Below are 25,408 nucleotides of genomic sequence, written 5' to 3' on the forward strand. Positions count from 1 at the left end.
GGAACTTCGTGCACTCAAGCGGAAGTCACGTCGGACATTCAGCTTCTGAAAAATGTTCGAAAACTGGAACACTTACTTCCGGGTTTTCGGCGTTCGGGAGTCGAAATGTGCCGAAACGGAGGCATTTGGTTTGACTGTATCAGGTTTTTTCATATCTACTAGTTGGAGCTCTAGCCTTTTTTCCTGATAGGTTATGGAGAGATTTGGGAATTGTCTGTGGCTATTAATAAAATTAACTACGTTGATTAACCCAAAGTTTACTGTAAACACACAAAAAAGGTGTGGTGAGGGGCAAATAAGTTTTCCACCCAAAAGCCTAATAAATTAAAGCTTCCTACCTTTCCCCCCTTTAAAACCTGTTTATTCCTGCTATTTCTGTTGGAAAGTAGGCAAACAAAATTAATTGTTCGGAAAGAGGGCTACAGGATTTTCGTTGGTGCCCATTAACTGGCAGTTTGAGTTTTGCCTACACATTAAGTAGAAATCTAGTCACAATCAAGTCTTCATTTGATACATTCCAAGAATTCAGGGTTGTTGTTTTTTTAAACTGTCTAAAGCTTTCACTACTTAAAAACAAATCTATAAATAAAAGACAAATTGAGCCATATGGGAAGAAGGAAAAGAAAAAAAAAAACACTAATTTTCCTAAACACATTCAGAGAGTGTACTGTAGCATTTTAAACAAAGGCCTCACATACTGCTCATTCTTAGATGCCAGCAGACAAAGACTCCTGCATAGTGTACTGACAATGTGTAATTCCGTCTCTGTTTAACACAGTAAATTCCAGAATTCGTATACTAAAATTTATCCTGAGTATTAAAACTAAATCCAGCAACTCTTATTCTTTTCTCTCTCTCTCTCTCTCCTCATAAGTTATGCCACTTGTCCTTTGAAAGTTGGCATTACAAACCTGGGCCACTTCCGTCTACATTCACCAAATTAATTCCATTGTGTGTAGTCTTTGCCCAATTCCACTGTGCACAGTCTTTTGGTACTATTGTTTTACCAGGCTTCTGCACAGTGCAAGTCCCCTCACCAACTATTTGATCCCAAAACTATTTCGCCAGTCATGCCACTACCCTGATGAAAATGTTAATATAGCTGTGTTACAGACACAAAAAGCAATGAATTATCAAGGCAGCAATTATCTGCACTCTCGTGTTGTATTTACAATAAATCTTGAAAGAGGAGCTTCAGTCTCTCTCCCTCTCTCTCTCTCTCTCTCTCTCTCTCTCTCTCTCTCTCTCTCTCACACACACACACACACACACGAACAGAAATGCAATTGCACTCTTTCCACTCAAATTGCTAATAAGCAGAATGTGATTTCGAGAAAATGCCTTTTAAAAGAAGACATCTATGCTAAGTGAAAGGGGGATATAGCATAAATTATCAGTTGCCCCAATTGTGTAGTTAGGCATCTACTACATGCTAGGCATATACTAAGTAGAAGGCTTTTAAATTCATGATTTGTAAGACATGCAGAGTGTTGAGCTAATTATACTTTCTAAAGATGCTCAGCAGTGTAACGACTAAACATTTAAGGAGTATACACCTTCCAAATTTAAACATGAACCTGCATGATTGCACATACAATTACAGTAGACACTCGGGTTGCAAACGTGATCCGTGCGGGAGGCATGTTCGCAACCTGCAGCGCTGCTTCTGCGCATGCACAAAGCGCAATTTAGTGCTTCTGCGTATGCGCCGAACCCGGAAGTAACCCGTTCTGGTACTTCTGGGTTCGGCGCAGAGCACAACTTGAAAAGGCGTAACCCGCAGCATTCGCAACCCAAGGTATGACCTTACATGAATTAACTCATTGCTAAAATGACTGTTAACACTCAGATTTACTCAGGGAGGGCGATTTCAGACAGGTTGTTGTCTTACAGCCACCATCAGAAGTCCAAGCCATTGGGTCATTTAACTTATACATTGAGATATTACGCTGTGTGGTAATTTTCCTAGGTCGCATCCTTGAGACTTTTTAGCCCTACTTACTATAGCCCCCCCCTTCATGGATCACTGCCTTGTCGTGGCGAAGGGGCTTGAATTACTCAGGCAAGCTATGGACAGGTCAAGATGGACAGGTCATAGCGGAGAGTTTGGACCAAACGTGATCCACCTGGAGAAGGAACTGGCAAGCCGCTCCAGTATCCCTGCCAAGAAAACTCCATGGACAAAGACAACAGGCATATAAAAGATATGACGCTGGAAGATGAGCCCCTCAGGTCGGAAGGCGTCCAACTTGCTACTGGGGAAGAGCGGAGGACAAGTACAAGTAGATCCAGAGCTGATGAAGCGGCTGGGCCAAAGCCGAAAGGACGCTCAGTTGCGGATATGCCTGGAAGCGAAAGGAAAGTCCAATGCTGTAAAGAAAAGTATTGCATAGGAACCTGGAATGTAAGAACCATGAACCTGGGTAAGCTGGATGTGGTAAAAAATGAGATGGCAAGAATAAACATTGACATCCTAGGCATCAGTGAACTAAAATGGACAGGAATGGGCGAATTCAGTTCGGATGACTATCATATCTACTACTGTGGGCAGGAATCCCGTAAAAGAAATGGAGTGGCCCTCATAGTCAACAAAAGAGTGGCGAAAGCTGTACTGGGATGCAACTTCAAAAATGATAGAATGATCTCAATACGAATCCAAGGCAGTCCTTTTAACATCACAGTAATCCAAGTTTATGCACCAACTACCAGTGCTGAAGAAACCGAAATTGATCAATTCTATGAAGACTTACAACACCTTATAGAAATGACACCAAAGAAGGATGTTCTTCTCATTATAGGGGATTGGAATGCTAAAGTAGGAAGTCAAGAGATAAAAGGAACAACTGGCAAGTTTGGCCTTGGAGATCAAAATGAAGCAGGGCAAAGGCTAATAGAGTTCTGTCAAGAGAACAAGCTGGTCATCACAAACACTCTTTTCCAACAACACAAGAGACGACTCTACACATGGACATCACCAGATGGGCAACATCGAAATCAGATTGATTATATTCTCTGCAGCCAAAGATGGAGAAGCTCTATACACTCAGCAAAAACAAGACCTGGAGCTGACTGTGGCTCAGATCATCAGCTTCTTATAGCAAAATTCCAGCTTAAACTGAAGAAAGTAGGAAAAACCACTGGGCCAGTAAGATTCAATCTAAATCAAATTCCTTATGAATACACAGTTGAAGTGAAGAACAGGTTCAAGGATTTAGATTTGGTGGATAGAGTACCTGAAGAACTGTGGATGGAGGCTCGTAACATTATACAGGAGACAGCAACGAAAACCATCCCAATGAAAAAGAAATGCAAGAAAGCAAAGTGGCTGACCAATGAGGCCTTACAAATAGCGGGGGAGAGAAGACAAGCAAAATGCGAAGGAGATCGTGAAAGATACAGGAAATTGAATGCAGATTCCAAAGAATAGCAAGGAGAGACAAGAGGGCCTTTCTAAACGAGCAATGCAAAGAAATAGAGGAAAATAACAGAATGGGAAAAACCAGAGATTTATTCAAGAAAATTGGAGATATGAAAGGAACATTTCGTACAAAGATTACCACAATTAAGGACAAAAGTGGAAAGGACCTAACAGAAGCAGAAGACATCAAGAAGAGGTGGCAAGAATACACAGAGGAATTATATGAGAAAGATATGGAGGTCTCATACACCCCAGGAAATGTGGTTGCTGACCTTGAGCCAGACATCCTGGAGAGTGATGTCAAATGGGCCTTAGAAAGCCTTGCTAACAACAAGGCCAATGGAAGTGATGATATTCCAGCTGAACTATTTAAAATTTTAAAAGAGGATGCTGTTAAGGTGCTGCACTCAATATGCCAGCAAGTTTGGAAAACTCAGCAGTGGCCAGAGGATTGGAGAAGATCAGTCTACATCCCAATCCCAAAGAAGGGCAGTGCCAAAGAATGCTCCAACTACCGCACAATTGCACTCATTTCACACGCTAGCAAGGTTATGCTTAAAATTCTACAAGGCAGGCTTAAGCAGTATGTGGACCGAGAACTCCCAGAAGTGCAAGCTGGATTTCGAAGGGGCAGAGGAACCAGAGACCAAATTGCAAACATGCGCTGGATTATGGAGAAAGCCAGAGAGTTCCAGAAAAACATCTACTTCTGCTTCATTGATTATGCAAAAGCATTTGACTGTGTCGACCACAGCAAACTATGGCAAGTTCTTAAAGAAATGGGAGTGCTGGATCACCTCATTTGCCTCCTGAGAAATCTCTATGTGGGACAAGAAGCTACAGTTAGAACTGGATATGGAACAACTGATTGGTTCAAAATTGGGAAAGGAGTACGACAAGGCTGTATATTGTCTCCCTGCTTATTTAACTTATATGCAGAATACATCATGCGAAAGGCTGGACTGGATGAATCCCCAACCGGAATTAAGATTGCCGGAAAAAATATCAACAACCTCAGATATGCTGATGATACTACCTTGATGGCAGAAAGTGAGGAAGAATTGAAGAACCTTTTAATGAGGGTGAAAGAAGAGAGCGCAAAATATGGTCTGAAGCTCAACATCAAAAAAACTAAGATCATGGCCATTGGTCCCATCACCTCCTGGCAAATAGAAGGGGAAGAAATGGAGGCAGTGAGAGATTTCACTTTCTTGGGTTCCATGATCACTGCAGATGGTGACAGCAGTCACGAAATCAGAAGACGCCTGCTTCTTGGGAGAAAAGCAATGACAAACCTAGACAGCATCTTAAAAAGCAAAGACATCACCTTGCCGACAAAAGTCCGTATAGTTAAAGCTATGGTTTTCCCAGTAGTAATGTACGGAAGTGAGAGCTGGACCATAAAGAAGGCTGATCGCCGTAGAATTGATGCTTTTGAATTATGGTGCTGGAGGAGACTCTTGAGAGTCCCGTGGACTGCAAGAAGATCAAACCTATCCATTCTCAAAGAAATCAGCCCTGAGTACTCACTAGAAGGACAGATCCTGAAGTTGAGGCTCCAGTACATGAGAAGAGAAGAATCCCTAGAAAAGACCCTGATGTTGGGAAAGATGGAGGGCACAAGGAGAAGGGGACAACAGAGGATGAGATGGTTGGACAGTGTTCTTGAAGCTACTAACATGAGTTTGGCCAAACTGCGAGAGGCAGTGAAGGATAGGCGTGCCTGGCGTACTCTGGTCCATGGGGTCACGAAGAGTCGGACACGACTGAACGACTGAACAACAACAACAACAACTATAGCCCCAAAATAGGAAACCAGAAACAACACGCCAAGTAGGGTTTCCTTTAAAATAAAAAGTTCTGCTTATCTAGTGCATGTTCCTACTATATGAAGTATATGATCCTACAAAACTACAAGATGACCAGGAAAAAAGCAGCTATGTTGCACAAGCTTGCTGATGAAGTTTGGGGGGGGGAGAGGAAAAAAGTTATCCTTTCTCCCTGTCCTTGTACATCCTCCAAAGATATAATTTCAAAGACTGGGCACTTCCTTTAACTTACTGGCACTGCATAGGGATGGGGAACCTAGGATCCAGGTGTTATTGGATTCCAACTCCCATCAGTCCCAGCAAGCAATGCCGTGGGTGATGGGAATTGTAGTCCAACAAATGGAGAGCCATGGACTCCATATCCTTGACTTAATAGTGACCAGACTGTTTTCTGAGCTATGGACTCCTCCCTCAGCACAACTTGGCTGTTCCAGTGTATCTTCAGGAATGTCTGTTTGAAGGGGTGTTTCCATGCCTTAGGGAACTATGGGTGTGTGTCGCCATGTATGTGTGTATGTCCCCCACAAGAAGATTTATCCTTCCTACAAATCAATTATGTTGATTTCACTTATCTAAGAGACCCTATCCCTGTAAAATTCCAGAGGCAGTGGCCCATTATGTACAAGCTTCACAGCATAAACAGAATGCAAATTCCGAGCCAACAAGAAAAAACAAAACCCCTGACTCTCCATAGTGGAATGAAGAACATTTTACCATCAGTTTCTTCCTTCCTCTCATATATAGGGCACAATTCTGGCACCATAAGGGACCTTCTTCAGAATATACCTCACTGTGACAATGCAGAAGTCCATATGTGATCTATGAGCAATGGTTTATTCTACAGTTTCTAGCAGACTGTTTATGAAGAAAGTGAACATTATTACCAGGAGCGTGTCAAAACATTCCTTGCACTTTGAGTGAGGTTCTGTGGTCTGGAGCACAATAACTTAATGCTGCGGAGCTTGAGAAAGGTTTGCAAACTTCAGAGATAGCAGCAGGCTCCATATTGGGGATGCCCTGACAAGTACAACCCTGTTATTGTGTATTGTGGAAAGAATAAAAAAGAGGCATTTCATGATATCAGTAATGCCAGTTTGGTGGGTGGTTCTAAAGGAGCTAGAGCTAACTAAGATGACAGGTGTCGTCCCCCCTTGAAAAATCATCAGTAACCACAACTCATTCCACAGCAGTGAAATCCATCATTATCATCCAATGTATGAGTAGCCCCTGGGAACCTTCTTGAAATAAAAAGAAGCCAACTCTTATCCGTATCAGGTATTTATAATTTAAACCTTCATATTTTTACATTGATCTCCTTTGCACAGAGATGTCTATCAAGAGTTCTGCAGTTGTCACTGCTGCTGAAATTCTTACTTGGCAACAGCAATCGTTTCCGACTTTGTTCTTTGGTTTGCCAGTGCTTTGATCATTTCAATATATTCCAGGATAATTCCTCCAGAGCATTTCAGCATACATTTTGACAAAAAGACATGCATTTTCCTTTGAGATTAAAGGGCCTATATATTTTTAAAGTTGCACTGCTTCACACAGTGTAAATAAAAGCTATTCTACAAAAAGAGATGCACGTCTGAATGACTCTTCATTAATACCCTGCCCTAAAAATGTTCAAGTTGAGAACTATGCATTTATCAACAAGGCTTTGACAAGTAAAAGTTCAAATACAGATGTGCTAGACAAAAATTCTTCTCTAATCCCAGCTAGCCTTAACAGAATGGTTTTGCATTGTTTTAAAGGGGGGTCAGCTTATGCCAAATGTCTGGTAAAAGAGTTTGTGTGCTGTCAAGCCAATTCAGAGGGTTATCTCTTACTCAATTTGAGCTTGACGTATAGAGGGCCTCATTAAATTATTTCTATATCAGCCCCGAGAAGATACTTTTGGCAAGGCAGTGATCTGTCAGGCATGAAGAAGCAAATCATTTTGCAACGTTACAGGTTGTAGCCAGGGGGTACAGAAATCTCAATAATCTTGGCTATAGCACAACACTAATTGCAAAAGTCTGCTAGCTGTTCTGCTGCCCACAGCTCAGCCATTACACGCAGAGCAAGATCAGAAGCTGTAACCCAGCACTTCTGGAAGCCAACTTGGCTGATGGAATGAACAGGAACTGAGCAACATCCCCATCCACACCCCTGCACAAGTAAGGCTTGAGTGGGGAGTTGCTTAACACCCAATCCTAGTCACCACTGCAACCCCTGCTGAAGGGTAGAGTGACAATACCTTAAACTAGAGGTGGGGGAACTCTTTTCAACATTACATTCTGGGCAACCTCCCAAGGGCCACATGGAAATACTGGCAACAGACCAAAGTGGGCAGAGTTACAAATATTTAACCTCTATACAAATAGGCTTGTTTCTACACACACCCTGACTCCATCCTCCATCCAGCCAAGCAAGAGGCATTAGCAGGACTGTCATTCAAAGACAGAGAATATAACATAAGAACATCAAAAGATCCCTTCTGGATCAGGCCAAGGTCTCGTCTAGTCCAGCATCCTGTTCTCACACTGGCTTACCCGGTGCCTATGGGAAAAACCTCAAGGAGGACCTGAGCACAAGAGCCCTTTTCCTGCAACTGGTATTCAGAAGGATTGCTGCCTCTGACCACAGCCTGGAGGGTTGCATTTGGTACCTGAGCCCCAGGTTTCCTAACCCTGCCTTAAAGAAGATTAAAGTCCATTTGTACATTACGTTAACGAAAACTTTTAAGCAGTTGCTAAAATGCACACCACTCAACCCTATAGGCTAGAAGGAGTTTGTGAGGAGTTAAGAGGGAATAACATCTTTAGATGGTTAGAATGTTGGACTAGGATTTGGGAGAGCAGGGTTCAAATCCCAACTCAGCCATGAAATCTCACTGGGTGACCTTGAACCAGTCACTACTACCTCTCTGCCTACCCTACCTCACAGGGTTGTTGTGGGGATGAAATAGGGGGAAATTAGAACCATTTACACCGTCTTGAGATCTTTGGAAGATAAAGGTGGTCTATAAATGTGATAAATAAAAATGAGCAGTCCTGTGACTGGCCCCCAGTCACCTGGTGAGCTACATAGCTGAGTGTAGATCTCTTCCAGGGTAACAAATAAGAAACTCTGGCATTTAATGCCACTTCCCTATTACTTTTAGCCATCTTTTTCTGGGACTTCACTGCTGTGTTAATGTTCTTTAGTCGCAGAAACTGCTAAAGGTGTCAAGACTAAAATGTTATGCATGCTTACTAGGTAATGCTCCTCACTGAACTTACCTTCAAGTAAACATGTGCAAGCAGAGGCCATACAGTCTTGTGTTTTCTGTCTGCATCTACAAAGCTGTTTCTATATATACATGCTAGATCATTACTACAGTACTTCTACTGTAGCTACAATGGTGACACAGACCATAGTAAAACATTTCACGACCCCTCAATATTTCATAAGATCATCAGTTTAAAAGCTTGATATGTACGGAAGGCATATGTATTTACTTAAAAAAAAAGATTCAAATTCTTATTTTTAGCAACTACAATCTGGGTCCAACAGCAGGAAAGGGTTTTCACAACACCCAGGTCAAAAGACAAAACACACCAAATCTTAAAAGGAAGAAACAAGACAAAAACATAGACTCCCCTATATTTTCAGAGGAGACGTACATGCTAAGAATGCAGCCCACCCACGTCAAAACATACAGTGAGTAGCAGTTTGCTCCGTGAGAAGTCAACTGGGTCACTTGTAAGCAAGATAAACCAGCAAAACCTGTTCATAGAAAAAGAGTTGCAAGCCCCTCCTCTGGCATTCCAGTATCCAATGAATCAAGAATAATAAAATAACGGTAAATTTAGACCCCCCCCAAAAAAGTCCTGCCATGCTTCCCTATGCATGCTGACTTTGGGGCAGGGGGAAGTGGTGCAAGGGAAACGCAAGCATGTAGCTGAAAAAGGAATGTGGGGCAACTCCACCTTAAAATTCAACTGAAATCAGCACCACTTACATGTAGTCAGGAATGAAGTATAACAAGCTAAAAAGGAAACTGTCCTACAGAAAAAAGAATGCAATGGAAAGAAAAGGCTGTAAAGTTATTAACAGATGCCCGGGGGGGGGGGGGCGTTGGCTGCAGCAGCAGATGGATTAGGACTATATTTTTATTTTTAGCAATTAAGTTTAAAATGTGGATTGTTTAACATAAATAGGCTTTTAATGCAGCTATCAGGACTCCTGGGACTATTAAATCCACGAGGCAAGCATAGTGCCCTTTAGCATATTTATTAGTAAACTTGTGTATGCCTGAAACGAGACTAAAAACAGAATGCATTCAATATGTTCAAGTGTTTCCTATTCCTCAGTTGGGCAATGCTTACTGAAGCAGAGATTTGAGGGAAGGAAAGAAGAAAGACACGATGAACACTGTTTATGCTTTGTTGCCCTCCCCAAAACACCCCCCCCCCGCCAAGAAAAAAGGGACAATCACCACCTTTAGAGGCAATTAAAAAAAAAATGAAACTGAGGGGAGCATCTTTCCAAACACGACTAAGATACCTTCTGGCCCTATTTGTTAGCCATGGGGATGAAGAGATGGACACGTGCTCTGACTTGCCTTTCACAAGGTGGGGGTTTACTTGATATAGGAGAACAAGTCCAGGTCAGGCAATGATGTGTTTGGAATGAATCAACTGCATCTCAGTTATCTGTCCTCAGGCTCCCTTGAATTGGCTACCAGAACTGATAAGAAAATTAACCTTAAGAACTGGCACTTTTGCTTTTCCTCCTCCTTCACCATTCCTATTTTCTTTTGTGTTTTAGATTGCAAGCCTGAAACCAAAACCCAGCGTGCTTTTTATTGATCTGTAAGCTGCTCTAGGAGCCTTTTCTTCAGAAGAGGGTAAAAATGCCTTACATAGATAAAGCCAAAAAGTGCTTCAAAAACAGGCATTCCTTGTGTGTACCACATTCTATATATATATTTCTGATTGGAATAAAATCACTGCTTCCTGTATGGCTAATTCATTGTGTGTGACCCTAATGATTGACATATAGTTGCTTTTTGGAATACAATGGTTAAAGTCATGCTCTCTTATCTAAAGCCATGATGTTTGATCCCAGATGTAGCTGTGATCACTAAGGACTCATTTACATGGAACTGCAGAGTCAAATATGTGTCTGCTTTATCCTATGTACACATTCCGGAGAGCCAGCCACAATTCTAGCTGCCTGACGTGTTCCTGCAAGTTATGTTGCTAAATTAGTATGCCACAGATACATATACAAAATGGTCAGCGATTCCTATCATTTTGCCTCCACTATAGCAGAAATAGGTATATTTCACACATCATCAACTGGGTCACAAATAGTTGTTTCAAGTTAATATCAGACACTATTTCTGTAATTGTCTACTTTTAACTGTTCTGATTGCAATGTGATACACATATATTCATTTTAACTAAAATAGTAATGTTGAATTTGATGTTTTCATTTGTTAAAGTCAGGCACCTAAAAACTTCTAGGGTAAGTGCGAGGTCTACATTAGCCTGCACTGCTTAACCAAATTTATATGGGTAAGGAGTTGACATCAGCCATATTGACTGCCACTCATGGTATTAGGGTGAAAGCTAAAGTGTATCATGTAGGCACAGAAAAAAAATTGGACAGAGGAAGTTGAAAGACAAAACACTCAAGCAAATAAATGTTGATGCTATTATGAGGGGAATATTTCCAACTATAGCAAGCCAGTTATCATTACTGATTTTATTAAGAACATTTTATACCCAGCCCCATCATTTGGTTCCAAGGTAGGCTAAGTTAACACTTAAAACAATTTTAAAACAACCCAAACAAAATAAGAGCAGATTGTAATACAAATGAAATACTCCAACACATCAACTGCAGCAGCTGGTTAACATCCCATAAATGACTGGGTAAACAGACAGGCGTTAATCTGGCATCAAAATGCTATCAATGTTGGTGCCAGCTGTACTTCCAGGGGGGAGAATTCAATAATTGAGGCATCGCCACCAAAATCTTGGTGCCACCACTTAAAGTTTTCCTCTGGTGGTGAAAAACTAGACGGGATTCTTTGATGCAGACTTCAAAAATGTCTAGTGTTGTTTGTTTTAATGTAACAAAGGTAAAGGTAAAGGGACCCCTGACAGTTAAGTCCAGTCGCGAACAACTCTGGGGTTGCGGCACTCATCTCACTTTACTGGCTGTGGGAGCCAGTGTTTGTCTGCTTCCACAGACAGTTTTTCCGGGTCATGTGGCCAGCATGACTAAGCTGCTTCTGGTGAAACCAGAGCAGCACACGGAAACGCCATTTACTTTCCTGCCAGCGTGGTACCTATTTATCTACTTGCACTTTGACGTGCTTTCGAACTGCTAGTCCCTGGCACTAATAATGTTTAAAATTTATGTACTAAAGTGTTGTTTCAACTGAAAATACAGTGGCAAACCAACTCTAGTTTAAAACTTCCATTTCCTGCATTATATAAACTTCAGTCAATGTGTTTCTCCTCATAAGCCCACCCCCTTAAAACAAGCAATTAATTACCTGGTGATATTTCTTCAGTATATTGTGCATTTCTGCTACATCTTCACTTGTTATGGTTTTGATGACGTATCTTTTGTCGTAAGAGGTGTGAAATCGGGCACCACTCCGAGCTTGGGAATCATTAGCAAGGGGACAACTTCTTGTCAGAGAATTCTGTCGTTTTAAAAAAGGAGGGGTGGGGGTGGGGAAAGCATCAGAACAAGACGTTAATTAAAACATAAGATGTCTAGCTGGATCGTACCATTGTCAAAACATGGGCACCTGGGGAAAAGGTTAAGGTGGGGAATCAATTTAGCAGTACTGTAATATCCTTAAAGCAGAACTATTATGGTACAAAAAACCCTCGGGAATGTGGTTTACTAGCAGCAGATTTAAATCAGGGCTGCACTGAATGTTCAGAAAGGACATTGCTGGCAGGGGGTGGGGAGAGAAATGTTTCCATAAAAGACCTCCAGAAGTTTATTTTTGTGCCAGTTTGTCAGCAAAAAAGTAGCAAAGCAACTGGTGCTCCAGAATGATACTGTACTGGGATGGTGGAGAGAGGAAGAATTTTATAAGGGGTGGCATCAAGGGTAGATATGGGCTACACAAACACTTTCTGTTTTTGTGCCACTCCAGAAAAGTTGCCAAAGGGGGCTTTATTTTGCAGTGCAGAGAGTGTGGACAAAATGCATTTTTGCCTCAACTCCAGCTTAAATTCACTAGTTAATGTCATGACCTACATGCCAAGAGTTAAGTGAACTGAAGTGCCTTTTGTTCTGCATTGTTGCATCCAAACAATATTTGTTTCTTGAATTTTCTTCCAAGACAACACTATTTAATCAATCCCTGTGGTTGCTAGAAAGAAAAAAGTTTAAGCATTTCTGAAATTTACCCACTGCCACCTGCCTGCTACATTACTGGCAATGAACAGAAATCTACCGCTCTCGTCATATATAATGCAAGCTGAAATTTAATATATGCTTTTAAAAAAGCACAAAAGCAAGCATTGGATAAACAGATGCGCTGGTTTTTCTGCAAGACATTCATTTTCAATACAATACAATACAGGTTCGAGCTTTGCAATTTAATACTGTGCTAGTCAAATGGTGCTAGTCTCAGCAAGTATCTAATCTTGGTATATTTTAAGAGCAAGAATTACAACAGCAGCACAGCGCAATGCATTTTATTTTCTCGATACATCACTTTGTCCAAAGCAGCGTCACTCTGAAAGAATGAGGACGTGTTGAAAAAGGAGGTTTATTCCATCACAACATGGTGCCAAGAGTGTAGGCTCAGAGTTTTTTTAAAACCGAATCTTTATTTACATGTAGATCCCTTCAGTGGTGCTGTTATCATTAAATATGCAATAATCTGCATTCCAGGAAGGAGTCGGAATGGCTTAAGTAAGCAACATGAAACAATAAAAAATAATTGATAGACACAGCAAAAAGGCTATCAGCATCAACTAATAATTTACTATAGAAGCCACTAACAAACACTCATAGATTTTATAAGTAGCAAGAGCCACAACCCTGAAAATTGTTCTGGCACCACTCCAAAAACAATCACCACCACGTAAGAACCGTGTGTGTGTGTGTGTGTGTGTGTGTGTGTGTGTGTGTTCCAAGGATAGCAGTGATCCAAGATCAATGCGGCTAGCTGGCAAAATTACGGTATCTACTATTTACATTCAGTATCACCATCCTGTGTACATATGACACCTGAGGAAGCCTATGGCCTTAGCTGATTGGTCACTTGCTGTCCCCAACCCCACTCCCTTGAAGACAGTATAGAAATGGTTCATTATGGGCATGCTTTTGCCTTAGCTTTTGCCTGGGGAAGCTCCAGGAAAAAACCCCACCATACCACCAGCATTTAGTACATTTCCAAGCACTATTCAAAGTGTTGTTGCTCACCGTTCAAGCCCTAAACAGCCTTGACTCAGTATACCTGAAGGAGTGTCTCCACCCCCATCATTCAGCCCGGACACTGAGATGCTGCTTTGAGGACCTTCTGGTGGTTCCCTCACTGCGAGAAGTGAGGTTACAGGGAACCAGGCAGAGGGCCTTCTCAGTGGTGGTGCCCGCCCTGTGGAATGCCCTCCCATCAGATGTCAAGGAAATAAACAACTATCTGACTTTTAGAAGGCTGCCCTGTTTAGGGAAGTTTTTGATGTTTGATATTTTATTGTGTTTTTAATATTCTGCTGGGAGCCACCCAGAGTGGCTGGGGAGACCCAGCCAGATGGGCAGGGGATAAATAATATGCCAATTAGTACAACTAATTCTAGGATCTACAGCAAGTGTAGGATTGGGTTAGAATATACGGTTTAATTCATTTCAGGGGTGACCTATTATTTCTCACTTGCTTTACCCTTGGACAACAAATAATAAAATATCCTGGATTGAAAGCTTCTGGTTGATTAACTTGGATCCAGATCAGGATCTGTCTCACCCATGTGCGTAACCAGCTCCACTTCCCTACTTACAGGAAATCCTGCAGCTCTTTGGTTTCAAAGTCAGGGAGATCAGAAGTGGTGATGACAGCTGATTATTAAAGACATGCAGGCCCCATGGAAGCACTTTCCAATTAGACATAGATACTTATCATTTCTTACACATTTCTATTTTTCTAGATCTATCAATAAACTGGGAATCAGTCTTTTGCCTAAAGATCATTGCCTATACAGCAATACAGAACCATTTAATAACATATTCCAAAAAGCACAGAACAGTAAATCATGAGAGTATATAATGTTACCAATTCCACAAATAGCCATGATGTATTAACCACAGGAATCCTGGAAATCCAGTTCCTTAAAAAACAAAAAAAACAACCTGCATTATGATGTTTCCCCCCATGCTGATTTCAATATGTCATTTGGGATTGCTTTAGTCCTCAAATTATAGCTAACTGAAATTATTCGCTACAGAAAAATCAAAAGAAGATGAAGTGTCTCATTGAAACTCTTAAACCAGGGGTCAGCAAAATTTTTCAGCAGGGGGTCGGTCCACTGTCCCTCAGACCTTGTGGGGGGCCGGACCAGACTATTTTTTTGGGGGGGGAATGAATTCCTATGCCCCACAAATAACCTGTAAGGTTCTCAGTTAGTTGCTCATGAGTAAGCAGCCAGGACTCTGCTGTTTCCTTTGAAGATTTTATCGTGCAAACTATGTACAGTGCAGAGCTAAAAAGTTCATGTCTGTATCAAGTGGTGTCAGAATCCGGGAATGGCCCCTTCCGGTTCTGACCCCAACAAAAGAGTTTTGGTATACGAAAACCCCGCCTTCCATCCTTTCTTTTCACCGCACGTCTTTGGGGCGACGGAAATTGCGTTCTCCCTGTATCGCCCTCGGGACTGTGGGAGTGCTGGGTCTCTCTTTCATCCCCAGAGCCTCTACTCCCTTTCCCCTGTGAACTCTCCCCCTCCTCGCTGGACGTCTTGCTGCTCCTTTCGCTACTAGAGGAGGAGCTGCTGGCAAAGTGGGACTGGGACTCTCTGTAGCACCGGAGAGCCCTTCCATCACCTTGTGCTGCATTGGGGACAGTTCCCTGACATAACCCAGAGATGCATTCTAAATAAAAGCACACATTCTACTCATGTAAAAACCGCCGCAGGCTGGATTTAGAAGGCGATTGGGCTGGATCTGGCCCCCAGGCCTTAGTTTGCCTACCCGTGTCTTAAATGGGTTTGCCTACCCATGTCTTAAATGACCATATGGTACATTCAGTTAAACATACTTGGGATGTGAACTGTCATATCATGAGAATATTCCAATGAGTTTTCTATTAAATATACTTATCTTGCCAACTTTGGCCAACATATCTAATAAGTTCTTTCTCCTAATTCATGTTGAAACTAATATTCTGGTTTCCATCAAACCACTACAAAAATCCATTTGTGTCTTCTATATATGAAGGTTTTGACATTTGGATCCAAATGTCATCTTTCATAACACCACCTTGGAAACAAAAATTATTCCAAAATTTGAAGGCTTGAGTATATCCAATTGATGGCATGAAACTGGCACAGGAAAAAGCATCTAGACAAGATACAGCATATTGTGGCAGCAACCTGGTGGCCAAACGCCTTAAAAAGAAAAAGAACTAGATACCTTGCTTTATCCATCAGTTTCACTTAACCTGAAACACCCCCCCCCCAAAAAAAAACCAAAGTTGACACTTCAACTTTTCTAGGCAGTTAAGGCCACTTAACTTTTCTTATAAAAGTCTCAATAAGTTGGTTCATTAGCAGCAAAGTAGACCACAAGACAGCAATTCTGCACAACCTATAAAGGTACAGTAATGCAGTTTTAAAAGAAATTGGTCACTAGGCATTTTCACTAGAAAAACAAGGCATTTCAAAATCTAGGGGGAGGGGGACAGATCTTCTGCCACATGAGATCTATAAGGCCAACATTTATCCCGACTTTGCATTGCCTAGAATCCATTCCCACAAGTTCCTTCCCCTGCTGCCCAAGCACATCTTAGCCAGAACAAAGAAACCATAGGTGCACATTTTGTTCCATGCTCTGAAAATTCTGGGGTCTCAGCTTTTCAAAGGAAAGGCCTTCACTATCTGCCAAGACTGTTGTGCCTACAAGCAACCATATTCTGACACATCTGTTCTAAGGCCAGGCTGGGCAGAGCAATCGAGAGATTGTCTAGAACAGGGGAACATATTCTCAGGATTAACTTTTAAAGGGGATGGGGGGAGAAGGGAGAGGTTAGTTTCCAAAACAGGTCACTGGTCTTAGATACGATGCCAAATGGGGGGGGGGCAGAGAAAAAGAACAATGGCCAAAACTGGTTAAGAAAAAAAGTATGTAAGGTATTGATGACAAGCTTTGTTGTAGGAACATGTGTTGAGTTTCTGCATGGACTAGATGACCCCTGGGCTCCCTTCCAACTCAACAATTCTATGATTCCTAAGAGAACATCACCATCATCACCTACCTGCAAATGCATTACCAGTCCAAGTTCAACCCACACAAAGTTCAGACCTGGCTCTCCTCTTTTGCAGGTTTTCACTACTTATTTCTCTCTCTCTCTCACTCTCCCTCTGTGTGTGTGTGTGTGTGTCAGAAGCAGAAGAGGTAACAGGGTTTAGTGAGAAGGAAGAGATTGTGGCAGTGAGCAGTGCAGAATCAGGGGCAGAAGCAGAAGCTGGAGAGGAGCAGGGCAAGAGGCAAGGATGAAGCAGACTGCTGAAGAAACCAGGGAGTCTCCCCCTCCTGCTGCAACCAGCTCCCCTCCCACCTGGTCTCCCAGGGCCCAAAGAGGTATGAAAAGGGTGGAGCAAAGGCAGGCAAACCCACAACTATACTGTATCTATTCAATAGCTGCAACCTTCTTAGCAACCTTTGCTTGAAAATGTCACGATGTATTTGCAGAAGTCAATAAAAAGATTTTCCATGTGCACTGAGAACAGTCGAGCAAAAGCATTTGCTGAAGGTCATGAAATTTAAACTGACCTTTAACACTTACAACTTCAAACAAACCAAAACAGATGTCCCATGCCAGAGGCTGTACAGGCACTTGTTAGATCCAATGCATTATATGCCTGATGAAGCCAAAAATGCCCAGCATATTTTTCCCCAAAGAAATTTACAGCTTCTTTCCAACAGTTTAAAAAACAACAACAAATATTTGTTTTTCATTATTATTATTATTATTATTATTATTATTATTATTATTAAGTAATTTTCTTGTATCTGGCTCTTCCTCTCTTGAGTGTCCAGGCAAAATTATGGCCTTAAAATCAACATAACAGAAAGGTTAGTGTGGCATGCGATGGCAATTGTTCTGTTCAATTCTATGTCCTTTGTGTTAAAGGCCCAAACACTGAGGGGAAACCAAGAACTGGGGAGCTGCCACAGAAAAGGCCCAGCTCTGTGCCACCATCCCATGGGCCATGTCTTACAGGGTGACCAGGAGCAGGTTTTCCCATGCCAATTGCAAGGCCAGTAAAAATTGTAAGGTGCTCTTTTAGATACTGGATCCCAAGACACTTAGGGTTTTGCAAGCTAATACCAACACCTTGAATTGGGCTCGATATCTCATATCAGCAGTGTAGTGTTTTAAGGATTGATGATATACAACCCCGTTTCATCCCACATATAATGACAGTTTGGTTGGTGGTAAGGCACAGTGGGTTGCCCCAAGCAAGATAAAGTGACTAACAATTTCAATATAACAACAACAACAACAAAAACGATGATGCAAGATGTAGTAGTGACATAGTCCTTTAGGAAATTATCAGATCATGAATCACCGATGTCAGGTTATCCCAGACCAGGAACATCAGTAGTTGGCAAACCAGATAGAGGTGGGCATGAGAAGGCAGTCACTGAGGCCACTTGGATTTCAGGCAACCATTTCCTGTTCCTTCACGTGGACCCTACCCCATCCAGAATATATTGTCTACTCAATTCCCACACTCAGGAACTACTTGCCCACAACACCCACCTTAACAAGATTCAGATTCAGCCTTCATCCATTCCATCACCTACTCAATACAGTGATGCACAACTTCCCATGATTCAGACTGAGTAAAGTGTGCTTGGAACCACCTGTATATATGTCACTGCACTCTGAATTCCCAGACGACTCCTCAGCAGTGATTTAGAGACAAGGTGGAGCCTAGCAGGGCCCTAAAGATCTACCATGAGGAAGCCCCCCAATGCTACTTCCTTAAGAAAAATCAATGGGAAAGCATTCCCTACATATCTCTCCCAATACAGGCGGTCAGTCAGGACAACCAAGACTGTTTTAGTGCCATACCCAGGCCAGAAGCCAGATTAAAATAGGTCTAGATTAGGAGTAGTGAAACAGGCCCGGAGGCCACATACAGTCCTTCAACGGCCCTCCACATGCCTCAATGGCCCTAATCTGCACCCTAAGATTCTTGCCAGGCTGAAGTGTGCTTTTGAACTCTGATAATGCCTCTTGTTTGTTCGGACGATTGAGAGGTGTGTGAACTAGCCTATTGTATAAAGGTAAAATTCAGATTTGTCGCACAGCCCACTTTTGGCTCTGGCTGCTATTGGCATGCGGCTGGCTCTCAGGAGGTTATCCAGAAGGGAATGTGGAGCTCAGCCTGGAAAATGTTCCCACCAACTGGTCTAGATAATTCAGCTGGCCAGTCTTGATCACCAGGGTAGGAGGGTGGTGAAACAACAGTAACAGAAGCAGAGAAGGCAAGCTGGGTACTGGGAGACAGGTGGGTTAAGATTTGGCATGAGGTATGCAAAAGAGAAGAAAAGTGTATGAAGAAAGCAACCACGTTTCTAGCAAAAAGCAAGAAACTCAAGAGGCAGGATGGAAATATAGCTTGGGAGCTGAGCAAAAACTGAAGTTCTGACATTAGCGATTTCCCTATAGTGTGGGGAGGGAGCGGAGGGGGGAGCAGGAAGAATCCTTTACTATGTAAGCCCCACAGCTGGTAGAAAATATTAGCATTTCCCTGCCCAAGCTGGTTAATCAGAAAGGCATTATAAGATGCCTTCCGTCCTGTGACATGTGCTACCTTAACATTTCTCAATGAAAATTTCAAGCAGCAGGAGCAGCAGTGGGGACAGAGGAAAAGCCACCTCATTTCCCTTTGAAGTTTATCTGCACTATGGGAGTTTAGGGATTAGCAACAGACTCCAAGAGGGTAGGGAGGATTTAAAGGTCAATTTAATTAGCCCACTCTAATCTCCAATATTTTATACTATCGCTGGCATATTAATATCATTAAATTATAATTGCTCTTTTCACAAGACTAAAGATTATTTATGCAATCGCGCAATATATTTAATCTACATACTAAGTATGTCAAAAGTGATCCTAAAAAGGGAGTTAGACAAAAATGCAGTAGAGGAAATATTTTTCTTCAGAGGTGAAGAAATGGAGATAAAATTGGATTTATTTATTTATTTTTAAAAAAACTTTGTAGAAAGGTTAAGTAGAAATGACAGATACAAGTCAAACCAGCAATTATTTACAGGTAGGTAGTCGTGTTGGTCTGCCATAGTCAAAACAAAATAGAAAATTAAAAAAATTCCTTCCAGTAGCACCTTAGAGACCAACTAAGTTTGTTCTTGGTATGAGCTTTCGTGTGCATGCACACTTCAGATACTTCTTCAGATACTGAAGAAGTGTGCATGCACATGAAAGCTCATACCAAGAACAAACTTAGTTGGTCTCTAAGGTGCTACTGGAAGGAATTTATTTTGTTTCAGCAATTATTTGTAATTTAAAAACAGAATGATGTATCTGACAAGAGGTGAGACGCATCAGGGTAAAATCTGGGATAAAATTCTTGGTAGATGCTCTGATCTTACATTGCCATCTTTATAACGGCCCTTTTAAGTAACTTCAGTGCACATCCTCAAACGGGAATCTTAAAACAAGTTTTCCTTAATGTAAGGGCTGCTACTTTTCTATCTGAAAATATGATTACGAGCACAAAACATGAATCATAGAACTGTGGGTTTATCATCAGAAGGGAGACCAGAGCTTGGTGTTCTCAGAGCAGAGATGCTGGCGGGCACTATCCCAGTCTACACAATGGATGGAAGATGTCATGGATGGCAAGGCATCAATGGGCATTTTGTAATAAAATTGTTAAAAGCCCACATAGTGCCTTTTCTAATCAAAGACATTAAGAGCCCAATGCACAACATCTCAGTAAGTTTGGTACTAAAATGGGAGATCTCTACTCTCAAATAGAACATCAACAACTCTGAAGAAATGGCCTTGCATACAGTGGTACCTCTGGTTACGAACTTAATTTGTTCCGCAGGTCCGTTCTTAACCTGAGGTACCACTTTAGCTAATGGGGCCTGCCGCTGCGCTGCCGCCGCACGATTTCTGTTCTCATCCTGAGGTCAAGTTCTTAACCCGAGGTACTACTTCCGGGTTAGCGGAGTCTGTAACCCAAAGTGTTTGTAACCCGAGGTACCACTGTATTTTGAATATGAAAAATGCTGGACATCATATCAGTATCTGATTTCACAAAGGTAGTATTAAGGTAGAGATCAGCAGTTTGTTCCATTTCTCTTACAAGTAGGCCTATGTGGGGAGAAGGTTAGATTTCTGCTCCCTGAACATGTTCGCTGAGAGTGCAAAACTATTTCAAGTATATAAGTGAACTCTTGATTTTAAGAGATAAAAATATAGTCCCTAGATGAAAATGATAGAACCACCGTTCACCCTCTTATATCATGAGAAACCTTTGCTGGTATCTTAATTGAGACAGGAAACTCACAATATGTTTTGAGAAGCAGCTGATTTTTTAAAAAAACAAACAGATGTTTTGCTATTTCTTTGTGAGCAAACTGATTAAACCCAGTAAGCCTTTTGCCTGATAAAGGTCAAAGTCATCTACTAATGACTGTCCTACTTTTATGGCAGTGGTCTGACAGCTATTGATTAGGTCTCTCAGTGGAGTGAAGAACATTAACAAGCACATTCTAAAAATCAAGACCATTTAGCCCTCTCCCGTTATATAAACTTTTCAATAAACAAACATTTTGCAGCACCTTCAAAAACCATTCAGGAAGCAATCCTAAGCATGCTTACTTGGAAGAAACACAACTGAGACCAGAATGTCTTGGATTTCAAACGAGAGAGTGAGTTTGGGACATTTGTGAATTTGGGCTTAAACTATTTAGCGTAACTGGAGCCAGATGCCCCTGTTCTTATACAGAGATTAAGCACAACAATTCACACAATTTGAACTGCTGGTTAGGAAATAAGACACCAGTTCATTTATTTAAGTGCAGGAGGTGATTCCGAAACTTCAGTGCTTGCAAGCGTTCCATAAAATGGATTTCAGATCTGAGTGCAATAGTCGCAACTTACATGCAGTCCTAACTCTGAAAAGTTCATGTTACAAACACATTATGCCTAGCCTCTGGAACAATTTATCAAGGACATCTACTGTACTGTAGATTCCAAGCAAAGACATTTGGGGAGAACAGTTGTTTTAATTACACCGACATGCCCTATTAAACAAACCAGGAAGTGTGCCATTTCACCCATGTTCATCTTGCACACAGCGATAACAGCGATAATAACTAAGAATGAATTCTGGTTGGCATTTGCAAGCCATATTTTTCAAGTAATTGAAATTAGAGTTACTATAAATTATGGGTGTAGAGAGAATCCATTCGCCACCCAAGCTCTGTTGTGTGACCATCAGCCTTACATGTAGAAGAAGGTCACAGGTTTAAACTACAAACTACACTTGATCTTAGCCCAAAGGCCGTGAAGTGATACACAGGTTTAAACACTGTTATCTTTGTATGGGGCTGAAAATGTCCCTTGTGGCTAAAACACTGGAGAGTCACTGCTAGTCAGCATGGACCACTAGTTTCAACTACTGTAGTGGGTTGGGACCCACAAGTGGGTTACGGCCTGAATCCGAGGTGGGTTGCAATGCAACAGGAGCACCACACCATGCAAATATATGGTAAAAGATTGAGAAATGGGTACCCAATTGCATGTTTGGGTTAGAAGTGGGGCCTGAGTCTGAAAAGGTTGAAGGAAAGACTAACCTAGATGGACCAATGGTCTGACTTTCTATGGACAAGTCAGAGTGGCCAATGCTGGACAAATAGCCTGGCTCTGGTTAAAAGAAGCTGCATATATCCAAGTTAGACAGACAATCTTACTTCCCATCTCTGTAAACCATCTCTGCTGCCTTAACAGAAGCCATCTGTGCACATCATTGGGCTAGAAACAAATCCAGCTTCTCCCCCCACCTCAAAATATTTTAATATGTAGAAAAGTTAACATTCAAGTGCTTCAAAAAGGAAGAATGGAGCAAGTTGACTTGCATGCGTGCATTTGCAAGCACTCCCTTTTTCAATCTGCAATGCTACCATAGCCATACTATATTGTGTGTCAGAATGGTAGTGGTTATCAGAGCACTTCAGCTGACTGTGAAACAAAAGGAAGTGGTAATTTCAGAAGGGGGGGGGAGGTGCAAAGCAGAAGTTGCAAGCATGTGCTTGTGTTTCCCTTCTGGCTGAATAACACATTTCTCAAGAATAAAAGGCTTCTATTTAAGTTACAGCTGTTAAAATTTTAGCTTGATGTTTTCGGATGAAACGTTATTTCCCCTATTGAGGAGAATGCCTCTCTGAATGTTACTTGGAACCAGAAATTCCTAATACAGTACTGCATCTTGCAACAAAGGAGGGGAACAGCCATTACTTATTAATACAGTGGTACCTCGGGTTACAAACACTTCAAGTTACAGACTCCACTAACGCGGAAGTAGTACCTCGGGTTAAGAGCTTTACCTCAGGATGAGAACAAAAATCGTGTGGCGGCAGCGGGAGGCCCCATTAGCTAAAGTGGTACCTCGGGTTAAGAACAGTTCCAGGTTAAGAACGGACCTCTGGAACGAAATAAGTTTGTAACCAGAGGTACCACTGTATAAGCAATGCCAATTGCATAGAACCAGGAGGGGCTAGTAATTAACTACTGGTTAGAAATGGTGTAGGAACGTCTTATTGCTTAGCTCTTAAGACAAAATGTACATTGATTGTTTAGATTATTTAAATACATGAGTCCCACTCCTTCCGTTTAAGTCACTTGCAAGTTGCCTCAGGGGCAACTTTAGCTTGAAGGCCCTTTTGCAATACTTTAAATTAAAACCCCAACCTCTTAGGCAACTGGAGAAACATCAAATATCAATCAAGGAAGGCACGCTGAGCAGGTTCTCTGAAAATGACCTTGGCAATCAACAGATCCATATAGGAGCTTATTGTAAGATTCTTCATAGCACTTATATAACATTACTGTTTGTTTGTCTTTTAGCTTAACCTTGTAGTTTAGCTAAATACATTTTTATTTTACTAGCTCTCGGTGTCTATCACTGCAGGTATTTGTACACAGACCATATTAAATGACAGAGAGGAAACAAATGGAAAGAAAGGTAAACAAACTGAAAAGTGTAAAAATATGTCAGCAAGGCAGAACGTTTCCACAATGAGGCAAGGAGTCAATGCCAGCATTTGTTACCCACTTAGGATTTCAGAAGACTTCTGAGGAAGCCCACACCAAACAAGCTTGTGGAACACAACAAAAATTTCAGATGATATGAACACAGTGTACCTACTTCCGACAATAAAACTGCCATTAGGACTTTCCTTATATCTCTCTAATAAAGTTTTGCTAAGGTTACACACCAAGGCACAGAAACTGTAGATATTGCTCTTCAGGTCTTCATCCTCATTGCTCCATCAGCTGTTGCCTAAGGTTATCCCTCCTGCCGTGGGGCAAAGTCAGGGCTGCTGATCACCACAGGCATGGAAGGAAGATGAGCAAGAGGTCTGATGGAGGAATAGCAGCTGCAACACAATTTAAATGTACGAGTATCAAGTGTGGATCAGGCAGTCCCAACCACACGTAGTGATAGGGCACATTCATGAAATATGGGCACTTAATTACCATCAAATAATCCCAAATCAGGTCTTCGCCTAGACTTCCCCCCTCCTGCTTGCAGCCTGTAAAACTGGAAATCATCAATATTGTTTATTAAGGTAGAAAGCCTACCTGAAAATCCTGATCATCAATTGCAAATCTCTCTCGCAGATTACGAAAAACCATTGGACAATATTCTTTGAATTTGAAATGGCTTGGCATATTTTCTCTGAAACAGAAGATTTAAAAAAACCAACTTGCTAAGAATTTATAAAGATAAACCTGCAGAAGTAAGCTTTCTCCCCTACAAGACCAAGTACCTTCCAAAACAGCAACAGTTACTATAATACAGAACACTGTAAATTTACATCAAAATGCATTAAACAGAAATGTAACAAACCTCTGAACTGAACATCATATTTTGCTCAAGAACTGAATGTGTTATATTTTGCCCAAGAACTAAAGTGAGGCGTGTATCATGTGCAATAAAAAAAAAACACCTAGCACAACAGTGCCCAACATTTAGTCCAACTAGCCTAATGTTGTCTTCTTTGATTGAGATAAGCAACCCAAAGTCTCCGGAAAAGGCCTATTCCAGCTCAACTAACCCAGTGCCCTCCCAACTTCCATCAGCCCCAGCCAGCATGATGAATAAGCAGGGATTATGGAAGTTGTAGTCTAGCAACATCAGGAAGGCTGATTTAAGAGGATATGCCAAAAACTGAACTTGCATTGGCAGTGGGGGTAATTAATAGATCAGTGGCAGAACACATGCTCTGCATGTGCCACATCCAATCACTGGTATCTCCTGGTGGAGCTAGGAAAAAATCCTGCTTTAAAATCTGGAGGTCTGCTGTCAGTCAGTACAGAGCTAGAGAAGCTAATGACATGGTTGGTTACTGTGTGATGCTGATAACGCCAAGGTTGCAAGTTTGATACCCGTAGTCTAAGTGATTAGGATGCTGTTTACTGCACTCTTTTGTCAGCTTCTAGTACTGTTGGTTATAAGAGGAAAATGAGGAGGGTGCACCTAATGAACGCCCGCAAAATTAAAGTGCATTCTTCTGCTATTTGGGGGCACAAAAAGCCAGAGATATTTGCTGTTAGTATTTCAAAAACAACCATTCCAACCTCTGCAGGGAATTATGCAGGGCCAGCAGGTAGGCTCTCATGGAAATCTAGAGTGTTATGATAGCTTTAAGCTCATCTAGCTAGACTTGCATG

The 25,408-nt window shown here is 41.6% G+C and overlaps 1 protein-coding gene across 2 annotated transcripts in view; it reads right to left on the reverse strand.

Annotated features, from left to right (window-relative positions):
• The window catches only part of PIP4K2A (phosphatidylinositol-5-phosphate 4-kinase type 2 alpha), a 63,289-nt gene that overhangs the window by 13,312 nt on the left and 24,569 nt on the right, over window positions 1-25,408 (reverse strand). The window contains exons 3-4 of one of the 2 annotated variants that reach the window (XM_033164937.1): window positions 24,317-24,413; window positions 11,783-11,935 (exon numbers count right to left, since the gene is read on the reverse strand). In XM_033164937.1, coding sequence (XP_033020828.1) covers window positions 11,783-11,935; window positions 24,317-24,413 — 250 coding nt within the window. The remainder of the gene's footprint in view (window positions 1-11,782; window positions 11,936-24,316; window positions 24,414-25,408) is intronic. The other variant, XM_033164936.1, reaches the window with a different exon arrangement.

The sequence above is a fragment of the Lacerta agilis genome, chromosome 12 (genome assembly GCF_009819535.1).
Source record: "Lacerta agilis isolate rLacAgi1 chromosome 12, rLacAgi1.pri, whole genome shotgun sequence".
Classification (NCBI taxonomy): Eukaryota; Metazoa; Chordata; class Lepidosauria; order Squamata; family Lacertidae; genus Lacerta; species Lacerta agilis.